This window comes from Canis aureus, chromosome 32 (genome assembly GCF_053574225.1).
Source record: "Canis aureus isolate CA01 chromosome 32, VMU_Caureus_v.1.0, whole genome shotgun sequence".
NCBI lineage: Eukaryota > Metazoa > Chordata > Mammalia > Carnivora > Canidae > Canis > Canis aureus.
In genome coordinates, this window is record NC_135642.1 from 26,349,599 (window position 1) to 26,372,558 (window position 22,960).

Sequence of the window (22,960 nt, forward strand, 5' to 3'; positions counted from 1 at the left end):
TCCCTGGACTCAGGATGACGCCCTGAGCCAAAGGCAGACACTCAACTGCTGAGCCACCCTGGTAACCCCCCCCCACCCATTGAAGATTTTATTTATTTATTCATGAGAACAGAGAGGGGGGGCAGTATTCATGAGACACACACACAGACACACACACACAGAGGCAGAGACACAGGCAAAGGGAGAAGCAGGCTCCCTATGGGGAGCTGCTGTGGGACTTGATCTGCAGACTTGGGATCACGACCAGGGCAGAAGGCAGATGCTCAACCGCTGAGCCACCCAGGTGTCCCAAGTCCATTGATTTCTGTTCTACTTTTTATTTCTTTCTTTTTTTCTCTCTCTCTCTCTTTAACATCAATTGCTCTTCTTTCTTTCATTGCCAGGGTGGAAACTTAGATTGTCAATTTTAGGTTTTTCTTCTTTTCTAATATATGCACTTAATAGTAAGTACTTTATGCACTGTTTTTGCTATATCCAACAAGTTTTAATAGGCTACATTTTCATTTAGTTCAAAATATTTTTTAGTTCAAAATATTTTTTAATATTTTTAAAATTTCTGTTGAGATTTCTTTGACTCATGTCTTATTTAGAAGTATGTGTTTTATCCCCAACTATTTTGGGATTTTCCCAGCTATTTTTCTGTTACATGACTTCTAATTTAATTCTATTGTGGGCTGAGAACATAATCAGTATGATCTTATTATAGGTCGAATTGTATCCCCTCAAAAAATATGTGAAAGTCCGAAACCATGCTCCCCAACCTGTGGATTGACCTTATTTGGAAGTAGGGTCTTTGCAAATGTAATCAAATTAAGATGAGGGCATTTAGGATGGGTCTGTAGTGTAAGTGGCTGACATTAAGCATTCGATTGCCAAGGCATCCCTTTCAAATACATCTATCTTGTCTTTTTTTAAAAAATATTTATTTATTTATTTATTCATGATAGACAGAGAGAGAGAGAGGCAGAGACACAGGAGGAGGGAGAAGCAGGCTCCATGCTGGGAGCCCGACGTGGGACTCGATCCCAGGACTCCAGGATCGCGCCCTGGGCCAAAGGCAGGTGCTAAACCACTGAGCCACCCGGGGGTCCCCTCAAATACATCTATCTTGAATAAACATGTTGCCAGCTGGATGACACAATTACTACCTAGACAGCTAGATAAAGAGCCAGGCCTCGCCTACCCATGAAATTTTCCTTTTAGGAAGCCTTGGGTAACCTACATAACTGACTGCTTGAGTAAATGACTTCTTTCCCTTCCTTGTACCCAAATTCCCATTCTTACATTTGAAAACCCACCAATAAAGACTGAATCACAGAAACCCTAGGCAACCCATTCTCAATCCTGATAAAGGCATAACCCCAGGTGTGAATTCCCTCTCTCTACCTGCAACCTCCTTTGCATGGTCCTTGGGCATGCTGTGTACCCTCCAGGATTTGTAAGTAATGAACCTTGTTTTTCCCTGATAGTTGTGACTGAGGTGCATCTTGCATTCATAATAAGAACCATAAGGGCCTGTCCACTCACAACCCTGGCTCTGGTTGTGGAAATATCTATGCAGGCTTGCCACAAGTAGTATGGGCCCAGGTGAGTGCCCCAGGCATTCCTAGCCAATAGCATCACTGCTGATAGGCTGAGATTGACATGAAACAGTGTCCTTGGTCAATATGACTACAGTCTTTATGAGAAGAAATGCCACGTGAAGACAGAGACACTTGGGGAGAGCATTGTGTGATTACAGAGGCACAGATTAAAATGATGCATCTGCAACCCAAAGAATTCTGAGGAGTGACAGCAACCACCATAAGCTAGGAAGGATTCCCCCCTTCAGGTTCCAAAAGGAGGATGGCCCTGCCAACACCTGTTTGGACTTCTATTTTCTAGAATTGTGTGACAATAAATTTCTTCTGTGTTAAGTCACCCAGTTTGTGGTACTTTGTTACAGCAGCCCTAGGAAACTAATATAAATTCTATTCTTTTAAATTTATTAATATGTATCTTATGACCCAGAATGTGGTCTATTTTGGTGAATGATTTGACATTGAGAAGAATGTATATTCTGTTTGAAGGGAGTATTCTATAAATGTCAATTAGATCAAGATGATTGATAGTGCTATTTAGGACAATTATATCCTTATTGATTTTCTGCCTGTTTTAACTATCAATTACTGAAAAGGGGTATCAAAATCCCCAATATGTTAGTGGATTTATCTTTATCTTTTTGCAGTCCTTTTAGGTTTTGCTTCATGCATTTTAACACTAAATTGTTTGGTGCATACACATAAAGGATTGTTGTGTTTCTATGGAGTGTTAACCTCTTTATCATTGTGTAATGCTTTTCTTTGTTGCTGATAATTTCCTTGTTCTGAAGTCAGCGTTGCTTGAGATTGATATAGCTACTCCAATTCTCTTTTGATTAGCTTTAGTGTGGTATTCCTTTCTCTGTCCCTTGACCTTTCCATTTAATAATTAAATTTTTAAATATTTTAAGAACTTGATTGACATATTTCACATACCTACCATTTACCCATAAAAAGTACACACTATTTACTGGCTTTTAGTATAGTCAACAAGGTTGTGTAACCATTATCACAATCAATTTTAGTACATTTACATTAATCCCACAAAAACCATTGCAACCCCTTAGCTAATCCCCCATCATCTGTCAAACTAGGCAACCACCAATCTCCTTTCTGTTTCTATGTATTTTCCTATTCTGGATATTTCATATAATATGTGGTTATATTGGATTAGAATCATGCAATATTTAGTCTACTCTGAATTGCTTCTTTCACATTTCATTTTATCCCAAGGCTCATCCATATTGTAGTATGTATCAGTACTTCATAACTTTTTGGTGCTGAATAAATAGTCCATTGTACGTATTGCACCTGGGTGGCTCAGTCAGTTAAGCAGCTGCCTTCAGCTCAGGTCATGATACCAGGGTCCTGGGTTCAAGCCCCACATCAGGCTCCCTACTCAGCAAGGAGCCTGCTTCTCCCTCTCCCTTTGCCACTCCTCATGCTTTTGCTCTCTCACTCTCTGTCAAATAAATAAATCTTAAAAAAAAAGACCCATCCCTCCTTTAGCCACCCCTTCCCCCCAGCAACCCTTGATTTGTTCTCTAAAAAAAAATTATCTTAAAATAAAACTATTGGGAGGCCTGGGTGGCTCAGGGGTTGAGCATCTGCCTTCAGCTCAGGGAGTGATCCTGGGATCCAGGTTCGAGTCTCGTGTCAGGCTCCTTGCAGGAGGCCTGCTTCTCCCTCTGCCTCTGTGTGTGTGTGTCATGAATAAATAAATAAAATTCTTTTGAAAAAATAAAACTATTATATCATTCTTTAAAAAAATAATCAGCTTTATTTGCCATTAATCAGTCTATGATCATTTGGGTTATCTTTTGGCTATTCTGAATAATGCTTCTATATAAAATTTGTGTACAACTTTCTGTGAAGGTATATGAGAAATTTCCATTTTTCTTGGATATATACCTAGAAGTAGGTTGCTAGCTCACATGGCAACTCTATATAAAACTGCCAGGCTGTTTTTTGCAGTGGTTGCACAATTTTATATTCTCACCAAAAGTGTATGAGGATTTGAATTTCTCCACATGTCCCCCAACACTTGTTATTTTTCATCTTTCACTTTATTTATGGTATCCTTTTAAACAAAATGTTTTTGATTTGATGATGCTCAGTTTATTGAGTTTTCTTTTGTGTCTTGTTTTTAGCGTTATATCTAAGACATCATTACTTAATTTAAGGTAATGAAGATTTTCACCTATGGTTTCTTTGAAGATCTTTATATTTTTATCTAAGATTAGGTCTTTGATCCAGTTTGAATTAATTGTTATATCCTGTGTGAAGTAAGGGTCCAATTTCATTCTTTTGCATGCGTGTATCCACTCATCCCAGTATCAGTTGTTAAAAGACAATTCTTGTCCCCACTGAATGGTCTTGGCACCCTTGCTAAATGTTGACTCTTGTGAAAATTAATAAATGGAAACTTTGTTGAGAATAGAGTCAGGAGACCATTAGGGGGTAGTTCTCAAACTTTACCACTTGATGATTACAAATCCAACAGGAAGAGACAGATTTGCACGTGGATACACTTTACTATCCCAGTAAGAGGAAGTAGGGTGTTCCTCATGCCCTGGCAACAGCCCAGCCAATAAGAGGCTGTCACCGTCCCGCCAATGGAGAGCCACTGCACTTCAAACTCCCAGTTTATTTCAATGGACTTTTGTTTATAACGGCTTTCCCAGCATCCCCCTTTCTTGTGTAAGAGCGGTTCTCCCCTTTGTTCCTTGGACTTGCCTGTAGTTCTGCTTCAGCTTGCTTGTTTCAGATGGCAATTCTGTATTCCGAAATAAATCCATTTCTGCTGGTAAAATAACAGGCAGTTAAATTTTTTTAAGGCTAACACCCTAAATGTGAAGGTTTATTTATGTACTCCTGATTTTATACCAAGAGTTGAAAAATTTAACTTTCTGTGTGTCAGCCACAATCCTAATCACAGATTCACTTCTCATAGTACTGTTCTTACTGCCGTTTTATTGGCGAAGTAGCCAAGATACAGAGTGATTTACCCAAGAGAATACAACTAGTTAGGTGGCAGAGCCAGAACGTGAATTTAGGGTGACTGATTTGAAAGACTGAGCCTTTAATCATGCTGTAAATAAATGTGTGAAATTAGAACTTAGAATTCCAATGGGGGCAGCCCCGGTGGCTCAGCGGTTAGCGCCACCTTCAGCCCAGAGCCTGATCCTGGAGACACGGGATCGAGTCCCACGTCGGGCTCCCTGCACGGAGCCTGCTTCTCCCTCTGCCTGTGTCTCTGCCTCTCTCTCTCATGAATAAATAAATAAAATCTAAAAAATAAAAAAATAAAAATAAAAAAAAGAATTCCAACGAAGAGTTCGTTTTTTTAAAAACTGGAGGTCGAAGTGGCCAGTAAGTTTGGAAGAGAAAATAACAGAGTAGGGGCTTTACTAGCTTGCTGAGTTACTGAGTTTTAGAAACGGACCTGCCTGCCTTGGTTGAAACCTCTCCCACTCCAACTTAAGAGTTTCTGTCTGCGCGCTAGGCTGGCTTCTCCGCAGCGAGGGCAGCGCAGAGCTGGGGTCGCCCTCCCCGCCCGCAGCTAGCGCCGCCGACCGCCCTCTACTCCGCCCCCAGGCCCCGCCCCAGGCCCCGCCCCCAGGCCCCGCCCCTGCTGCCCAGAGCCCAGGAATGGGCGGAGCCTGCGCTCGGGGCGGTAGGCCGTCGGCGATGCCGTAACTCTCGCGGGAAGATACGTTCGTTGCCTTGGTAACAGCGTCGCGGTCGCTGTTAAAAGATGGCGGGGCGAAGTGTTGGTTCCCAGGTTAGTTCAGCCCGACCCCCGGGGAGCTAACTACTAGCTTCGCAGCCGGCCGGAGAACACGGAACCTAATTAAACTTTGGGTCTGAACGTCTCTTTCTCTTTTACAGAGACGGAGCGTTTCAGGCACTCCGCTCCCGCCGCGTGGTCAGCAACCTGCTGCGTCTCGACGGGACCTCTTTGCCAGGGAGGAAGAATATAAGTAAGAGATTAGGCCGTTCAGTTTTTCCTTCTTTCTTTTATTACCCAGAGGAGGTTGCTCGCAAGTGCTTTCCTGGTGACTGACTGGGTCTTTGGGGTCACTCCCTGCTCACCCTTCTCTTTTCATCATCCGGTTCGCTGGTCTTCATCTTTTCTTCCCCTGCGCCTGAGCTGTTGGAAAGGAGTGAACATTTATTTTGCTCAAGTAAACGTGTCCATCCGCAAAGTGGTAACTGCTAGAGGTGATTTGGGAAGCAGGCGTTGCCAAAAGTTCAGTTTCTAGTTTAAGAAAACCCACTTAATTTGGAGCTCCTAGAGTTTAATTTCGTAGATTTCTTTAAGGCTTGGTTTCTCTCTCTCAGTGGTGCGGTTGGAACCCTCGTTCTCATCTACATTTGGCGGAGTTGGGAGGAGGATGTCCTTCCCTCTTTCTGCTCTCAGCGTAATTACGCCTACTCTGACACGTGCTTTCTTCATTCTTGGACCATTTCACACAGAAGCCGGGGGTAAATCATTTAATTTGATCCTGTCAGTCCCTTGCCTCGAACGTTGCAGTGGTTGCCAGGTCTACTTTAGAAACTGTCACATCTAGCTTCTGTCCCTTGTTTGACTTAGTGCTCTCCTTTTTTTTTTTTTTTTTTTTTTTTTTTTTGCCTACCAGTCTCCAGCCTCCCTGGCCTTTAAGTTACTCAGAGCTCTTCCCTTGAGGGCAGTCACACACATGCCTTACACCTGGACAGCTAACCTGGTGTTCCTGATTATGTTAAGCTTCCCAGTGACTCTCTTTGTCTGTTTCCTCCACTGGTCAGTAAATCCTTTAAAGTCAGAGACCAGGTCTCTGGTCATCGCATATGCCCGTACAAAATTATATTTTAACAACTCATTTTCTTTATCATTTACCTAATTTAAAGTTCGGGAAACATTATAGCACTGCTTCAGATGGTTAAACATAGAGTTACCATATGATTTGTATTCAGATTCTCTGACTAGTTTATTTATTCTTTTTGAAAAGGGTTTCATTTACTTATTTGAGACAGTGCAAGAGGGCGCACAGAGGAAGAGGGAGAAGCAGGGAGAGCCTGAGCAGAGAGAGAGCCTGAGTTGAGAGCCTGAGCCGAGCTCTATCCCAGGACCTTAGGATGATGACAGGAGACAAAGGCAGACATCCAACCAACTGAGCCACCAAGGCACCTTTCCTTTTTTTTTTTTTTTTTTAAATTCAAGTTAGTTAACATATTGTGTAGTATTGGTTTCAGGAGTAGATTTTAGTGATTCATCACTTACATACAACACCCAATGCTCATCCCAACAAGCACCCTCCTAACGTCCATCACCCACCTACCTGGTACTCCCCTCCCCCTCCTCCCTTCCAGCAGCCCTCAGTTTGTTCTCTCAATATAAGAGTCTTTTATGGTTTGCTTTTCTGTTTTTATCTTGTTTTATAAAATTAAAGCATACTTAAAGTTAAAATAAAACTGTACTATCTTCTGATGAACTAGACGGTTTATTTAATTTGCCATAGCATTCTCCTCTGTTTAATGAAATGGGCCTATTAATCCAGTTCAAGACTGTACCTAAGCAACTGATCTTGCACAGGTCTGAATCAGCTGTGCTCAACCCCAAATGGTTATTTTCATTACCATATACAGATAGCACCAAATACCTGCATTGATTAGGATAATATAGTTACTTAATTAAGGGTCTGTTTTGCACCTGGCACTGATGTGTTGTAATGGTCTTGCTTGAAATCTTAAAGATGTCTATAGGAGGGACTCCTCAGTGGCTCAGCGGTTTAGCACCACCTTCAGCCCAGGGCGTGATCCTGGAGTCCTTGGATCAAGTCCCACATCGGGCTCCCTGCATGGAGCCTGCTTCTCCCTCTGCCTGTGTCTTCTGCCTGTGTGTGTGTGTGTGTCTCTCATGAATAAATAAAAAGTCTTAAACAAGAGCTATTCTATTTCAGCAGAAGTCAATTTGTGGCAAATGTGGCCAGTTACTCGTTCTGTTTTTTTTTTTTTTTTTTTTTTTTAAGATTTTATTTATTCATGGGAGACAGAGAGAGGCAGAGACACAGGCAGAGGGAGAAGCAGGCTCCATGCAGGGAACCTGATGTGGGACTCCATCCCGGGTCTCCAGGATCACACCCTGAGCCAGGGCAGGCACCAAACCGCTTAGCCACCCAGGGATCCCCTCGTTCTGTTTTTTACTCAGGTGTGCAGCTCTGAGGCATATCCAAATAGAGTAGCTCCCAGGCTCAGCCTGAAGCTATAAATTACTTCTGTGCTAGATTATCTCTGTGCCGTGCAGAAAAGGAAAAAGACCATTCTTGTAGAGAAGAATATGAGTTAATAACAGTATTATGCCACATATTCTTGATATTAAGCATATTTGGGATGTTTTCAATCAGCAGAACACAGCACTTCATGGGGATCCCAATGCAAAATCTTCTATAATCAGCTCCTGTTGAATATTTGGAGGAAATAATCACTGTCTGAGAGGATAGACTACAGAATATTCTGGTGGCTCAAGTCAGTAGATTTTTACATTTCGTGCCTATGTTATAAAGCCAGAAAACTCAACAGTAAGATTACGTCACATCTGTTTTAATGATCTTGATAGCTGGTAGGGCAAGTCTTATCTCTCCCCACACCCCATGCCCATAAATGCCAATTACATTGGATTTATAGATTATTTTGCATAGCCCTGGCATCTTTATGCTATTGAATCTTTCCTGCCATTAATATGATACATTTCCATTTACACAGGGGTGGGGTTTTTTGTTTTTTGTTTTTTGTTTTTTGTTTCCTTTAATATCTTCTATTACCACGTTAAGCTCTCACATACATAATCTGTTTCAAAGTGTCTTACGGTTTTTGTGGCTGTAATGAATGGCTTTTTTTTTTTTTTTCCTTAAATGTGGAATCTAACTTGGGGCTTGAACTCAGGACCCTGAAATCAAAATTTGAGCTGAGATCAAGAGTCAGACACTCAACTGACTGAGCCACTCAGGTGCCCCAAGAGTTATATGCTCCATCAACTGAGCCAGCGAGGTGCCCCACCTTGCATTTTTTATAATGACAGTTATATCATATGCAAATTATGATAGTGTTGTCTCTTCACAGTTTCCCACGCATCTTTTTTTCTCAATTTGGTTAGAACCTCCATTACAGTGTGAAATAGAAAAAGTGGTGGTGGGCATCCTTATCTTGGTTATGATTTTAAGGAGCCCACTTAATTTATCACTGTATTTGAAATTTGATGTGGCTTTGCTAGATTCTTTTAATCAGGTTAAAGGACATTGCTTCCTTTAGTTCCTATTTTGAATGAATGTTAAATCTTTTCAAAACTTTTTTTTCCCCAATTGAGGTGATTAAATGTCCTGTCCTAAATGCTTGCACACACACACGCATTTAATGTTTTAACATACTGAACTACCAAGCATATTTTTTATTTTCCTCTGAAGACTGCTGGATTTGATCGCTATAACTTTATGTAGATTTTTTGCATCTTTGAACTAAACTCTTATACTTCTTTCTAGTTCTTTTCCTTTCTGATTCAATATCAGTATTATCCTAGCCACACGAAATAACTGAGTAGTTTTCCTTATGTTTTTTCCTGTTCTTGAGAGCCTTTTTGTAATCAGAGATCATCTATCCTTTGGTTAAAATTGTGAAATTGAGTATGATATACCTTTTTATGTAATCTTTTTGCCTATCAATTCAGTTTCATTGATGATTATTCATTTATTTAGATGTACAAGTGCTTCCAGAATAAATTTTGGTTATTTGATGGTTTTCTAGAAAAGTTTCCACTTCATGTGTGTTTTAAAAAGTAATAGCATTGGGATTCCTGGGTGGCTAGTGGTTTGGAGCCTGCCTTCAGCCCGGGGTGTGATCCTGGGGTCACAGGATCAAGTCCCACGTTGGGCTCCCTGCATGGAACCTGCTTCTCCCTCTGCCTGTGTCTCTGCCTCTCTCTCTCTCTCTCTCTCTCTCTCTGTCTCTCATGCATAAATAAATAAAATCTTTAAAAAAAAAAAAAAGTAATAGTATAAATATACTCTAATATGTGTATTTTTTTATTTTAATAGTTAATTATGTTTTAAAATTCCAGTATAGTTAGCATAGTGTTATATTCATTTCAGGTGTACAATAGAGTGATTCAGCTCTTCCATACATTCCCCATTGCTCATCACAACAGTGCCATCCTTAATCCCCATCACCCTACTTAACCCATCCCCCACCCACCTCCTCTCTGGTAACCATCAGTTCTCTGTAATTAAGAATCTGTTTCTTGGTTTATCTCTCCCCTTTCTTTTCCTCCTTTGCTTATTTGTTTTGTTTCTTAAATTCCACATGAGTGAAATGTGGTATTTGTCTTTCTCTTGACTTACTTTGCTTAGCAAAATACTAACTAGTTCCATCCATGCAAATGGCAAGATTTCATTCCTGGTTTATGGCTGAATAATATTCCATTGTGTGTATGTGTGTTTGTCTTTTTATCAATCTTGCTGGGAGGTTTTTCTGTTTTATTGGTCTTTTCAGAGAACTAGCTTTTGATTTTGTTGCTAATCCATGTTATTTTTTTATTTCATTGGTCTTTATTCTAGCTCTTCTGATTGTGGTGGATTTATTTATTTATTTTTTAACTTTTTAGTTTATATTTAGCTTACTTTTTAAATTTTACTTGTTTTTTAGTTTTTTCTTTTTAATAACTACATTTAATTTTTCTAGATTTCTCTCTACAGCTTATTTCAGGAACTGTTTTGACATGTATTTCTTTTGTGATTATTTAGTTTTAAATATTTTGTGATTTTTTTAGTGGTTATTTAGGAGTTCCCAAAAATATAGGGTGTTTGCTTGTTTTATTTTTGTTAAAATTTATTTTAATTTTTAAAATTTTTAAAATTTTACTTTTTAAAGATTGTATTTATTTATTCATGGAGATACAGGGGGAGAGAGAGAGAGAGAGAGAGAGAGAGAGGCAGAGACACAGGCAGAGGGAGAAGCAGGCTCCGTGCAGGGAGCCCAACGTGGAACTCGATCCCAGGATCACGCAGTGGGCTGAGGGCAGGCCCTAAACTGCTAAGCCACCAGGGCTGCCCTAAAATTTATTTTTAATTGTACTATAGTTAGAGAATTATATATTATTTTTTTAAAAACTAAATTTGTGAGCAGGTACATACTCAATTTTTGTAAATGTTCAGGTATTCTTTGATAGGATATTTACTATTTGTTGACTAATCTCTTAGTTTAAGCTAATTAATTTGGCTGTCCATAACATCAGTATCCCCACTATTTTTTCTCCCTGCTACTTCTGTTGGTTCCTGTTAGATGTGTATTAAAATGAACTATAGTTCTTCTCATAATTATGTCCATTTTTGCTTGGATGCTATATTATTTGATTTACTTAAATCTTCTAGATGAATTCTTTTCATTATTATTCAGTGCTATTTTTATTTATTTTCAAGCTTTTTATGTCCTTTAGTTTAAAAACATTATTTTTATATACTGCCTAATCATTTCTGCCTTCTGATGAGTGAGTTTATTTACATTAATGGGCTTACTAATTTGAAGTTGTTTGAGCCATCTTATTTTTTGTATTTTCTATTTACTATCCCTTTTCTTTGTTCTTTTGTCTTCTGTTGGATTGAAGGAATTTTTGTTATGTCTTTATTTTTCTGGTTTGGGAAGACCTTAAAATGCTTTAAAGTTTTGTTTGGTTTTTAAAAAAGATGTATTTATTTATTCATGAGAGGCCCAGAAGAGGAGAGGCAGAGGCATAGGCAGGAAGAGAAGTTGGTGCCTCTCTGGGAGCCTGATAGGGGACTTGATCCCAGGATCATGACCTGAGCCGAAGGCAGGTGCCTAACCTTAAAGTGCTTTAACTTGGTTTTTCCATCCATTAAGTTAGATAATACTTTACTTCCTCTTTGTTTTGAATACTCCTACTCTTCAGGTTATCATTGATGTTATTTTTATATTCTGTACTAATTTAGATTTATCATTATGATTCCTAATGTTTTTTCTTATCATAATTTTCTTTTTAAGAGTCAGCTTCCTACTTCCTGAAGTGTAGAGCCTTCATTATTTCTTTTTTTTTTTTCAAAGGTTTTATTTATTTATTCATAGAGACACAGAGAGAGAGAGAGAGAGAGAGAGATTGAGAGAGAGAGAGAGGCAGAGACACAGGCAGAGGGAGAAGCAGGCTCCATGCAGAAAGTCTGACGTGGGACTCGATCCAGGGTCTCCAGGATCACGCCCTGGGCTGCAGGCGGCGCTAAACCGCTGCGCCACCGGGGCTGCCCCACTTCATATTTCTGAGTCTCATCTTTTCTGAATATTTTGTTACATTTATTCTTCGATGACAATTTAGCAGCATATAGAATTCTAAGTGGTCCGTTTTCTTCCTCTTCAATCCATTAAAGATAACACTTCATTGTCCATTGGAATCTAGAATGTTGAAAAGCCATCTTAGCTTTTTAGAGCATCATGCTAGTAGTCTATTTTTCTTGGTTCTGTTCAAATAATCCTTGGTAATCTAAATGTTATTTTTGTCTCTAAAGTTCTGCAATTTTATTATGATGTATACAGGTGTGGGCTTTTTTTTTTTTTCTGTTTTTTAAGATTTTAAGTAATCTCTACACCCAATGTGGGGCTCAAACCCACAGCCCCGATTTCAATAATCACATGTTCTACCAACTGAGCCAGCCAGGCACCCCTGTTTCCTTAATTCTAATTGAGATCCATGTCTTTTTTCAATTCTGGAAAATTCTCAGTATTCAAATATTGACGTTTTGTCCTTCCCTGGGATTTCCTTCTGCAATTTCTATTAGGTAAATAGACCTCTGTCTTTGTCCTACAGTCTTTCAATGTATGTGAGCCTCTCTTTTGTATTTTTATCTTTTTGTTTCTCTGTATTTCCTTGTAGGTGAATTTTCTCATATCTGTTTTCTCATTCACTTCCTCTTCAATTCATTCTATTGTTCAGTGTAGCCATTGAGTTTGAGTTTTTAAGTGCAATGTCTGTGTTTTTCATTTATGTAATTTCTATTTGGTTCTTTTCTAAATTCAGTGTTCTTTTGTAATAAATACTTGTTCTTGCCTAACGGTTTCTATTCCTGCTTTCGGGGTAGTGGGCAAATGAAAAATGCTGATTTAAAAATCTTTTTAAAATAGATTTTAGATTCAGATAATCTAGTTATGATAGAAATTGTGTCATGTCTGCTGATTGTCTTGGCAATTTTTTTCTTGATGCACTTTGTTATGTTGGTGAAGTCATTTTTAGCAAGGTTTGCTTTCTGAGAGAGTTTCATATATTCTAGATAAGTAAATGTCCTTCTAGGTTGACTTCATGTTTACTTTTCCTAGCTTATCAGTTTTCACTGGTTTTGGTGCAGCTTACTTTCTTTCTTTCTTTCTTTCTTTCTTTCTTTCTTTCTTTCTTTCTTTCTTTTTTTTTTTTTTTTTTTTTGGTGCAGCTTTCTATAGTAAAATTTGGCATATGGTCCCTGTACCATCTGGGTAAGATGAATTTGCTATGATTACTCACAAGAGAATTTTTTCCACCCATGGCTCCAGTTTCATTTCTGTTCATCTAAGGTTATGGGTAGTGTTTTTGTAGTCTGTTTCACAGGTGTAGCCCTTGGTGACTCCCACACATGCATCAATTTTTAGCTGTTAGACTGTTTTGGCTTCTGTTCCTGTTTACTGCTCTCACTTTGAGTTGCTGCTTTATTTTTAGTGCCAGGGTATTTCCCTTGCCTGAGTTGGAGCTTAGCAATATTTCCTTCATTGCTTTTTATCCAACATGTCCATTGGTTTGGAGCAGAATAGAGCTCTGAGTCATCTCAGAACACTATATTGACCAGAAGCTTCTATTTAAGCTCTCAGGATTCTTGTTAAGGAAATATGAGAAATCAAATAATGGTATCTTAAATATAACTCTAAGTCTTTATTAGATATTTTTCTTTTGATTAACTTATCCTAAGATATAAAAATATTTCTTAAAACATTAGACTGTTTTAAGAAGAGATAGAGTACTATTTTTTTTTTTTCTGGAAGTGGGGATTGTTGGTGATCTTTATTCTGAATCACATATCTAAGACAAAAAAGATATCTCATTTTAAAAATTGCTCAACATATTCCCTTCATAAGAGCCTAGATGGTCCGGAAATGTGAGCTATGAATAAAATAAAATTTTAAAGTTATATTCTTTTGAAGCTGTTTATTGTAGTGTTAACCTTTAAAAGTGAAAAAGGGACTTTAATAGTAGGAACAGTTCAGTATATCATGTTAAGTGCAACTCATTACAATATTGTGTAGCCATTTAAGGCATGAATTATAAAGATTATGTAGAGTTAAACATATTCCTTTTATATATTTATGGGGGAACTATATAATTGTGTATATAAGTGAAACTTAGAAGGGAATATGAAAAATAGAAACAATTGGATGATGGTGGTAGGATTATGAGCATTTTGTCTTTAAAAATGGTTTCCTTCAGTGATATTGCCATTCTTCCATTCTAACTGAGGCCAAATAATATTCCTATTCTTTGCTAGATTCCAAATAGATTGAAGGTGGGGGAAAGGAGTGGCAGGTAGAGGTCAAAACAAGCACCTTTGTTTCTGAAGCTGATACTGAAGTGTGGAGCTAAGATGTGAGCCATATTAGGCCTATTCACTAAACCCCAGATTTATCTCCCTGGTTGCAGCAACACCCCAGACCAAAGCAGGCCTCTCCCCTCCCCTGCCCCACTCCTGCCCCCATTTGGAATTGATTCCAAGAAGATGGAGATTGGAACTGAGTTGAACCCACCCAATTTATCCTACCCAAATAAGTCATTACACCTTGAGAGAGGCCAGGAGTTATTGTTTGAATTTCTACCACAAAAGATGAGGAATCATGAAAAGTTGGGGGTAAGTGTTCCAATAGTAATGGTAATTTTAGAGTAAAAATGTGTATGTTTTGACATTTCTTCATTGGCTAAAGTGTAGTTACTGAAATTTAATTTTATTTTTGTTAGAATCTTCAGTATTTCCGAAACGTTAAATTATTTTTGGCTTTTTAGGCGTTTAAATGCAGAATTACAGGCAAAAACGGCTGATTTGGTTCGACAGGCTGAGGAAGTAATAGTAAGTGAATATGCAGTTATTATTAATTTCACGTGAGTGCTTGTTTTTTAACTTTCTTAAGTGCCCAAAGCATAATTTTGTAGCTCAATGAATTATCACAGATTAAACATGAATATATGAATAGGTATATGTTTATATGCATGTATATGTTTTTGATAGGCACACATTTCCTAAAAGCCACTGAAAAAGCTTTTTCCATTTAGATGTTCCAATCATATAATTATTAAGAACATTAATATTTAATAATCTTTCCCAGTACTTTAATATTTGAGAGTAGATATAGAATGAATGCTGGTAATTCAGAAATAAAACGGGCTCAGGATAAAAGTTGAATAAAAGATAATCATTACTCATACTCAGATGATGATTTGTTTCTTCTGCATTTGAACGTAATTCAAATTCTTAGGGCTAGACTAGTAAGATTTATAGTTAGAAAAAAATGTAGTGAAGTTATATCACTAGATAATGTAAGCCTATTTTGCCCCATTCTGGCTATCAAATTGGTTATTCCTACTTTAAGCAGCTTCTTAAGCATTAACATTCCCATTATTTATTGATAGGATATATTAGTATTCCTTAGACCAGTAAAATAGCTGATTTCAGACTTTTTTCAATTTTTACTCTATACATTTTTCTTTTAAATTCTCCCATCCCCCTTGGGGATAGTAGTGAAGAATAGGCAATAATTTGTTTTAATGCCTTATACAGATTCATTATTATTTGTTAGATTTGGAATAAGATATATATATATATATATATATATATACACACATATATAACTTTACTCATTTAACTAGAGAGATCAGCAAGAAGTACAATCAAGGCCGGTTTCAACACAAATTAAATCATATGAAAAGGAAGAGGATTACAGCTTAAGGTAAGTAACTTAAATTCTCAAACATCATTTTTTTGATGATATATGTAGATCTTTTATTAAAAATCTTTTTGCATGTAAGTATTGGAAATCTATAATTTGAAGAATAATATTTACTCATAAAATCGGGGCTTTTTTTTTTTTTTAATATTTTTATCTATTTATTCATGAGAGAGACAGAGAGAGAGAGGCAGAGACACAGGCAGAGGGAGAAGCAGGCTCCAATCAGGGAGCCTGATGTGGGACTTGATCCCGGAACTCTGGGACCACACCCTAAGCCAGAGCAGATGTTCAACCCCGGAGCCACCCAGACATCCCAAAATCGGGGCTTATACAGCCAGACACAATGTAAACCCTTTACCTACTTTATGTCATTTAGTTCTCAAAGTATTATTTTGAAATAAATATTATGTCTTCATTTTAAAAATAAGGAAATTGGAGCTTAGCAAAGTTCAGTAGCTTGCCCAAGGATATATAGATAATATGTGATTTCACTGAGATGCAAACCACAGTTGGTAAGATTTCTGAGCCTGTTCTTACATTTTATACTACCTTTTAAAATTGCATATGTAAGTTAGATAAAAATAAATTAGTAAAAATGCAATACAATATATTAGATCTTTCTTCCTTGAGTTTCACGTGCACTTCAGGTATGTCAAAAAAAAAAAAAAAAAAAAAAAACAGGGAACCAAAAGTATTTAGGAATAAACTTAACAGGAAACATAAAAGATCTGTATGAATAAAACTGTAAAATCTTATAGCAGAGGCATCGGTGATCACCCAGTGTTCTAAGTCTCTTGCTATAAGCAGAAATCAAATTATTCTCTTCCAAGCCAACAGATATGAGCTCTTTTTTGAACTCCAATTGGCTCTCTGCCATTACCAGTGACAATCCAGTTGATGAAACCTCCCACCTGGTCTCTGGGTAACTATGTGGAACATATGGGGGAAAAGGGCCTTCTGTCCTTCTCTATTGCTACCTTGTGTTTAGCCACTGAAATTTTGTGGTTAATGCCCTAGCTTATCCTAACTAATAGAGCAATTGGTATTGAGAATCAGGTGTCCTATGACAAAAACTTGGAAAGTGTTGCTTAGCTTCATAGTTAAGTGGTAGCAAGGAAACTAATCCTGGAGGCTGGAAAGATAGAGAAGTACTATTAATATAGTCGCAATGGATTTAGTAAAACTGCCACCTTTGGTAAATTGGAAGCCAGAACAGGTGTCAAATGAACTTGTGCTCTGGGGGGAGAGGTTTCCACACTGAATGGTCTTGGCAGTTTTGTCAAAAATCAGCTGACCAGAGACACATGGCTTTATTTTTGGACTCTCATTTCTATTCCATCGATCTACAGATCTGTTCTTATGGCAGTACCACACTGTCTTGATTACAGTTAGGGTTAGCTTTGTAGGGTTAGCTGCTTTTAGACCAAAAAAAATATGAGATAAAATTAAGAGAATCTTTGAGGAACAAAAGCCTTTCAAAGCTCAGCCTTGATGCAAAGATCAGACTAAAGATGTGGTCTTCATACTATTTGATAAAACTTTATAATGGATTAAGTTTCTTCTGGGCAAGGATCATTTTGAATGGCACCTAGTGAAACTTTCCAATTGGATGAAATGTGTTAGGGCAAAGCTCTAACTAAAGGTATAGTTTCCCCATAGAAGCCTGACAACCTCAAAGTAAGCCATTTTTAAAGTTGGGGGGAGGTGGAAGGAGGGTGAGGTGTTCAGTATAAAGAAATAGTCTTGGAAGAAAATGTGGATGTGGTAATGGCATATGGAACTGACTGGAATCAAATAGATCTGAAATCCACTAGTTTTGGGGGTGTTATACAGGCTAAGAACCTTTGAGTGGTAGACTAAAACTGTTTCTGTTTAAATCTCAAAACAGCTATAGATCCTCCCAGTCTTCTAAGATGAAGAAGCAGGCTATGAGAGCAGCAGGGCCCTAACAGGGTATAATGTTTAAATACCTTAGAGGGCTTAGAAACAAAAAAGAAATGTGTTACTTAAGCAACAGTGGCTTGTACTTGAAATATTGGGACATTATTCATTTACTCGAAAATACTGCATATGATCCAGCAATTCCCCTTTAGCTATTTACCCAATAGAAATGAAGACATGTGGCCAAATGAAAACCTGTATGCAGATATTTATAGCACTTTTATTCATAACTGCCAAAAACTGGGAACAACTCAAATATCAAGTGGTGAACAGATAGGATAAGCGGATTATGGTATATCCATGCAATGGAATAGTACTGGCAGTAAAAGGCAAGGAACTATCGATGCGGCAACAACATGGAAGCTAAGTGAAAGAAGCCAAATTAAAGCGTATTAGTATACTGTATGATTCCATTTTCTTGAGTTTATTTGAATTCCAGTTAACATACAGTGTAATATTAATTTCAGGTGTAGAATTTAATGATTCATCACTTCTGTACAACACTCAATCCTCATCACAAGTACCTTCCTTAATACCCATAACCCATTTAGCTCATCCCCCTGCCTAATTCCTCTCCAGTAATCATCAGTTTGTTTTCTAGAGTTAAGTCTGTTTTATGGTTTGTCTCCCCTCCCCATGTTCTATTTATTTAACATTATTGGAAAGGTAAAGTTATAGGGACAGAATCTGATTAGTGGTTGTGTGCAGTGGAGGGGAGGGAATTAACTACAAAGGGTATAAGGGAACTTTTGGGGACGATGGAAATATTCTTTATCTTGGTTGTTGTGGTTACATGGCAATAGAATCTGCTAAAATTTATAGAACTGTAGAGGCTCCTGGGTGGCTCATTTGGTTGAGTGTCCAACTCTTGGTTTCTGCTGTCATAATCTCATAGGTTATGGGATTGAGCCTCATGTCAGGCTCCTTGCTCAGCAGGGAATCTGCTTGAAAGATTCTCTCCCTCAGCCCAGTCACCACGTGCTTGCTCGCTCGCTCACTTGCTCTCTGTCTCTCTCAAAATGAATAAATCTTTTAAAATATATAGAACTGTGTACCTAAAAAGTATATTTAAAACTTTTAATCATTTTTTGATATACACACATGAAAATACTTATCCTTATTTTTTAAAAAATATTTTATTTATTTATTCATGAGAGACACAGAGAGAGAGGCAGAGACACAGGCAGAGGGAGAAGCAGGCTCCTTGCTGGGAGCCCGATGTGGGACTTGATCCTGGGTCTCCAGGATCAGGCCCTGAGCTGAAGGTGGCACTAAACCGCTGAGCCACCTGGGCTGCCCCTTATCCTTATTATCTGTAGTATTTTCTGATATTTTATGGGAAATGATGTTTAGCAGTTATCAAAATTCCAAAATTTGGATTACAAAGATTAGGCACAACTTTTATCAAGTAAACTGAAAGACTAGAATGATGGGAACAACAGCTAATCCCTAGTTTCTGTTGATTCGAGTGAGAGACTGACTTCACAAGCATAAAAATAAATTTGTTGGTTTCCTTGCACTGAATTTTCCTTAAGTGCAAAGTGGTGATGACACCTGTGTTTACCTTGACCAGGTGGCTTTTTTTTTTTTTTTAAACTACTGTTTGAACAAATGGCTTTTACCAGGTAAAACATGCTGCTTGACTATTAGTTGCAAATTGCTAAAGAAGGGAGATAATTCTGTAAAGAGACGATCCATTTTAGCTTGGAACCATCATTCACCTAAATGCTGGTCGTCAGGCAGTATGTAATAGGTCTTCAACATTCAAGGTTTCTCTGCCAAACAATATGGTCGGGAAACCAGAATTTCGTTTAAGAAATATCCTTCAGTCTCCTGGAAGCTGGGTTTACCACACTAATCGTTTCAGTCTTACATACAAACCTTTCATGGAGAAGTGTAACAAAAATAACTAGGCTATTATATTTTAGTTCATTTTTTTGTCAAAATACTACCAAAATAATGTCACTCTGCTAAACCTGAAGGAGACCAATAACTTGTAAACGTTTCTTGGCTGATACATATGTGTGTCAGTGGGAGGGGAGGTGGGAGATGCAGAAAATGTAAGGAGATGGCAAATATTAATTTGATAAAAAAGCCATTAAAGAGGACACTTAAAATTTGTATAAAACTTGGTAACATTTTAATGTTGTATATGAGAATGATTCTTTAGTCCCTGTAATTTTAAGGTATTTTGAAAGCTTCCTTTTTTCTTTCCAGAGCTGTTGCTAGTTCTTTAAGAGGTTGTATATGATATTATCTAAGTATATTTTTGCATTTAATATTGAAATAACATATATGACTAGTCGAGTAGGTGGCATCTGATGGAAAGTAATTTTGTTTTTGTGTCCTTATTATGGTTATGAGTTCTCAGGGGTTATGATAGAGTTCTTGTTTTGGTTTGTTTTTTAATAGCAACAATAAATAGTAACATGGTAGGTTTTAAGAAGTATTAATACATGTAATGGGGCTGATCTAGACCATTGATCAGGGGTAGGCGAACTCTTCCTATAAAGAGGCAGATAATAAATATTTTTGTATTTGTGGGCTTTACAGTCTTTGTCATAACTACTCAACTTTACTGTTGTGTGAAAACAGCCATGGATAATGTGTAAATGAATGGATGTGGGTGGATTCAGCCCATGGGCCATAAAGTACAGACCCCATAAACACTCCCTGTTTTAAATAAAAACAGATTTTGAAAACTGTGCATAAAAATGAGTTGTACTTTAGATATATTTACTCATGCATTTAACATGCTTATTCAGTGACAGTTTAAGAGCTCATATGCTAGGTACTTTGCCAAGTTATAGGTGTAGAGCAGTGAACAAAGCAGACATGATTCCTACCCTCATGGAGTTCACAGTATAATGGGGAAAACAGACACTGACCAAGTATTTAAATACATTAACAAAGGATAACTGTGGGTGGGCTCACACTTAAAAAGCCTTGTGGTGAATCATTTTGTAAAATCAGTAATCCCTGTGTGTAACCAGTACTCCTTATGATTTTCATTTGTTAAAATTTGTGATATACTTTATTAGAGATGTGGGTATTATAGTGTATTTTCTCAAAGGTGAATTACTGAACCAAAGAACTTTTCTTGTTTGTGACACTTACCAAAATAAATAAACATGTGCATAACTAGAATTATAGCAAAGTTTACTTGATAGTTGTCTATTTTCCCTTTCAGATATAATTACTGTTGGATTTTATTGTGTCTCAGCTTAGTATCATCTATTAATGTATAATGTTTACTTTTGGTCTGTAGCGGTCTGTTGTCTGAAGGGATAGTTCATCTACATTCAGAAACTAAGGTATGAAATCAAACTTTCTGTAAATGTGATTACTTTCTTCAGAATTTATGTTATTTTAGACTTATTAGAACAAAACAGGAGTATGACTATAGAAATAGAATATAAGCCTTGATTCTTAGAACAGATGCCTTCATGAAATGTTGTTCATAAAATAAGTTGAATCCTCTTTTGTTTCATAATTTCACTGACTATTGGAAAAAATTCTAAGTAAAATGAATTTGTAATCTAAGCATTTTTAATTTTCTTTCTGAAGCCCCAATTCACTAGATCTACCACCCAAAAAAGAAAAGTATCTATATATAAAGAAGGTAATTTGAAGGGTTTATTAATTCATTTAAATATTTGCAGTGTATAGATCACTATTGCAGGTGCTGGGCAAATTGGGGTCTACAAGTTCTCCACCCACTGGGATTTAGGCCAAGGGAACAGTATATGTGAAGGCCAGTCTGGGGAATAATCAGTGAAGTGAACTGAATTCTATGAGTCAGAACATTAAGTTTAATGTTCTAGGAGCTAGCTGAATATCTTTGAATTTTAGGGGCTAATTTGCCTTATCTTTGAATCTGTTGGTGATAATAATACCTATATTTTATAGCTATACAATCTGGAATTCTTTAAAATACAAATTGATTAATTCAATAGAATTCTGTGTATTACAAAATTGCGTTCTATGGCAAATGATTAGAATCTAACCAATCAATAATTAAATTCTTTTGATGTAGCCAAAGACCAAAAATGTTGATGCAGTAAATAAGATTCAAAACAAACGACACTCTGCAAATAAAGGAAGGAGAGCAAATTCAAGGTACAGTTTTAACAGTATTACTTTCCTTTTTTAGTCTTATGATTGACAGTACCATCATTTTAATTATTTTTTTCTTTTTCATCGTTTTAATTATAAAGCTGTTTCTCCAGATCTTTTTATACCTTACATTGTATATATCTTATCTACATTCAATAATTTTAAAACATGTTCTGCTCAGAAATGTCTTGCAGCAGTTACTAAGCATTTTATGTTCTCTCTTTTATTTTATAAAGATTTTATTCATTTATTCATGAGAGACACAGAGACATACGCAGAGGGAAAAGCAGGCTCCATGCAGGGAGCCCAATGTGGGACTTGATCCCGGGACTCCAGGATCACACCCTGGGCTGAAGGCAGACGCTTGACCACTGAGCCACCCGGGCATCCCCATATTATGTTCTCTTAAGCAAAATCACCACATTTCAAATTTTTGTTAATTGAGATATTTTCTTAGAACTAAGGCTCGTCTACTTTTTTGAGCATTTAATAGAACTATACATTATTGTATATATATTGACATACAGAGTGATTTGGTGTGCTCTAAGACTGTAGGATCACTATAATTTGCATTCTATTGCTTTTGGTGAAAAAGAATTCAAGACTGTTAGTATTTTAAGCTTGAAAAAGGGGACTGAAGAGGCTCTCTAGGATAGGAGACCTAGAGAAGGAAAGTCACTCCTGCAATGGATTATACCAACCAGCTTCTTTTTATTAAATGTCTTACTTACTCAGACTGATCGTTGCATTATAATCCTGGAAAAATATTTCTTAATGTTAGTGTCTTTTAATTGGCTAAATAACTTTTTTGCTTTTGGAATAAAAGGAAAAATAGAGGGGATAATGAAGAGACAATAAATCTAAAATAGATTGATAGAAGAAAAGAGAACATATACTGCATACATAACATTACTGGTTATCTTATTTTCAGACGTCAGCATTACTTTTTAAAGAAAAGTTTATTTTTCTAAATAGAATTCTGAAGGTTTTGCTTGTTTGTTAAAAAGTAAGTTAGGCTTTAAGTAAAACGTTAAAAATAAGGCTTTCAGAACCATAAACTTGATGGGTTAGAGCTGGCCCATTCCTTAATGCCTTTACTAGTGATTTTTATTTCATATTTCTTCCCTTGTTAAGAAAATCAAATCTCATTTTTTTATTGACTTTGATTCTGGCGAGTATATGTTTCTTTAGATGGAAAAAAAGTTGATTTTGATTGATCTAATAATTGTTCATTCTGATTTTTTCTATAGAGGTATTCTTTGTTTACAGAATTAGGGCTATAAGCAATATCACTTTATACAGTTCTTCCTCAGCAGCATGTAGTTTAA

General features: G+C 37.1%; 1 protein-coding gene across 10 annotated transcripts in view; it reads left to right on the plus strand.

The window, feature by feature from the left end:
- Positions 1-22,960, plus strand: part of TEX9 (testis expressed 9) — a 198,764-nt gene that overhangs the window by 137,866 nt on the left and 37,938 nt on the right. For 5 of the 10 annotated variants that reach the window (XR_013370322.1, XM_077881205.1, XM_077881200.1 and 2 more), the window contains exons 2-6: positions 5,472-5,563; positions 14,635-14,698; positions 15,496-15,575; positions 20,785-20,830; positions 21,553-21,635. Coding sequence is in view for 9 of the 10 variants with exons in the window: in XM_077881205.1 (XP_077737331.1) it covers positions 5,472-5,563; positions 14,635-14,698; positions 15,496-15,575; positions 20,785-20,830; positions 21,553-21,635 (365 nt within the window). In the remaining variant the exon portion in view is untranslated. Of the gene's footprint in view, positions 1-5,226; positions 5,365-5,471; positions 5,564-12,234; positions 12,398-14,453; positions 14,483-14,634; positions 14,699-15,495; positions 15,576-20,784; positions 20,831-21,552; positions 21,636-22,960 lie in introns of those variants that run through there. The other 5 variants (XM_077881199.1, XM_077881198.1, XM_077881202.1 and 2 more) reach the window with 5 other exon arrangements.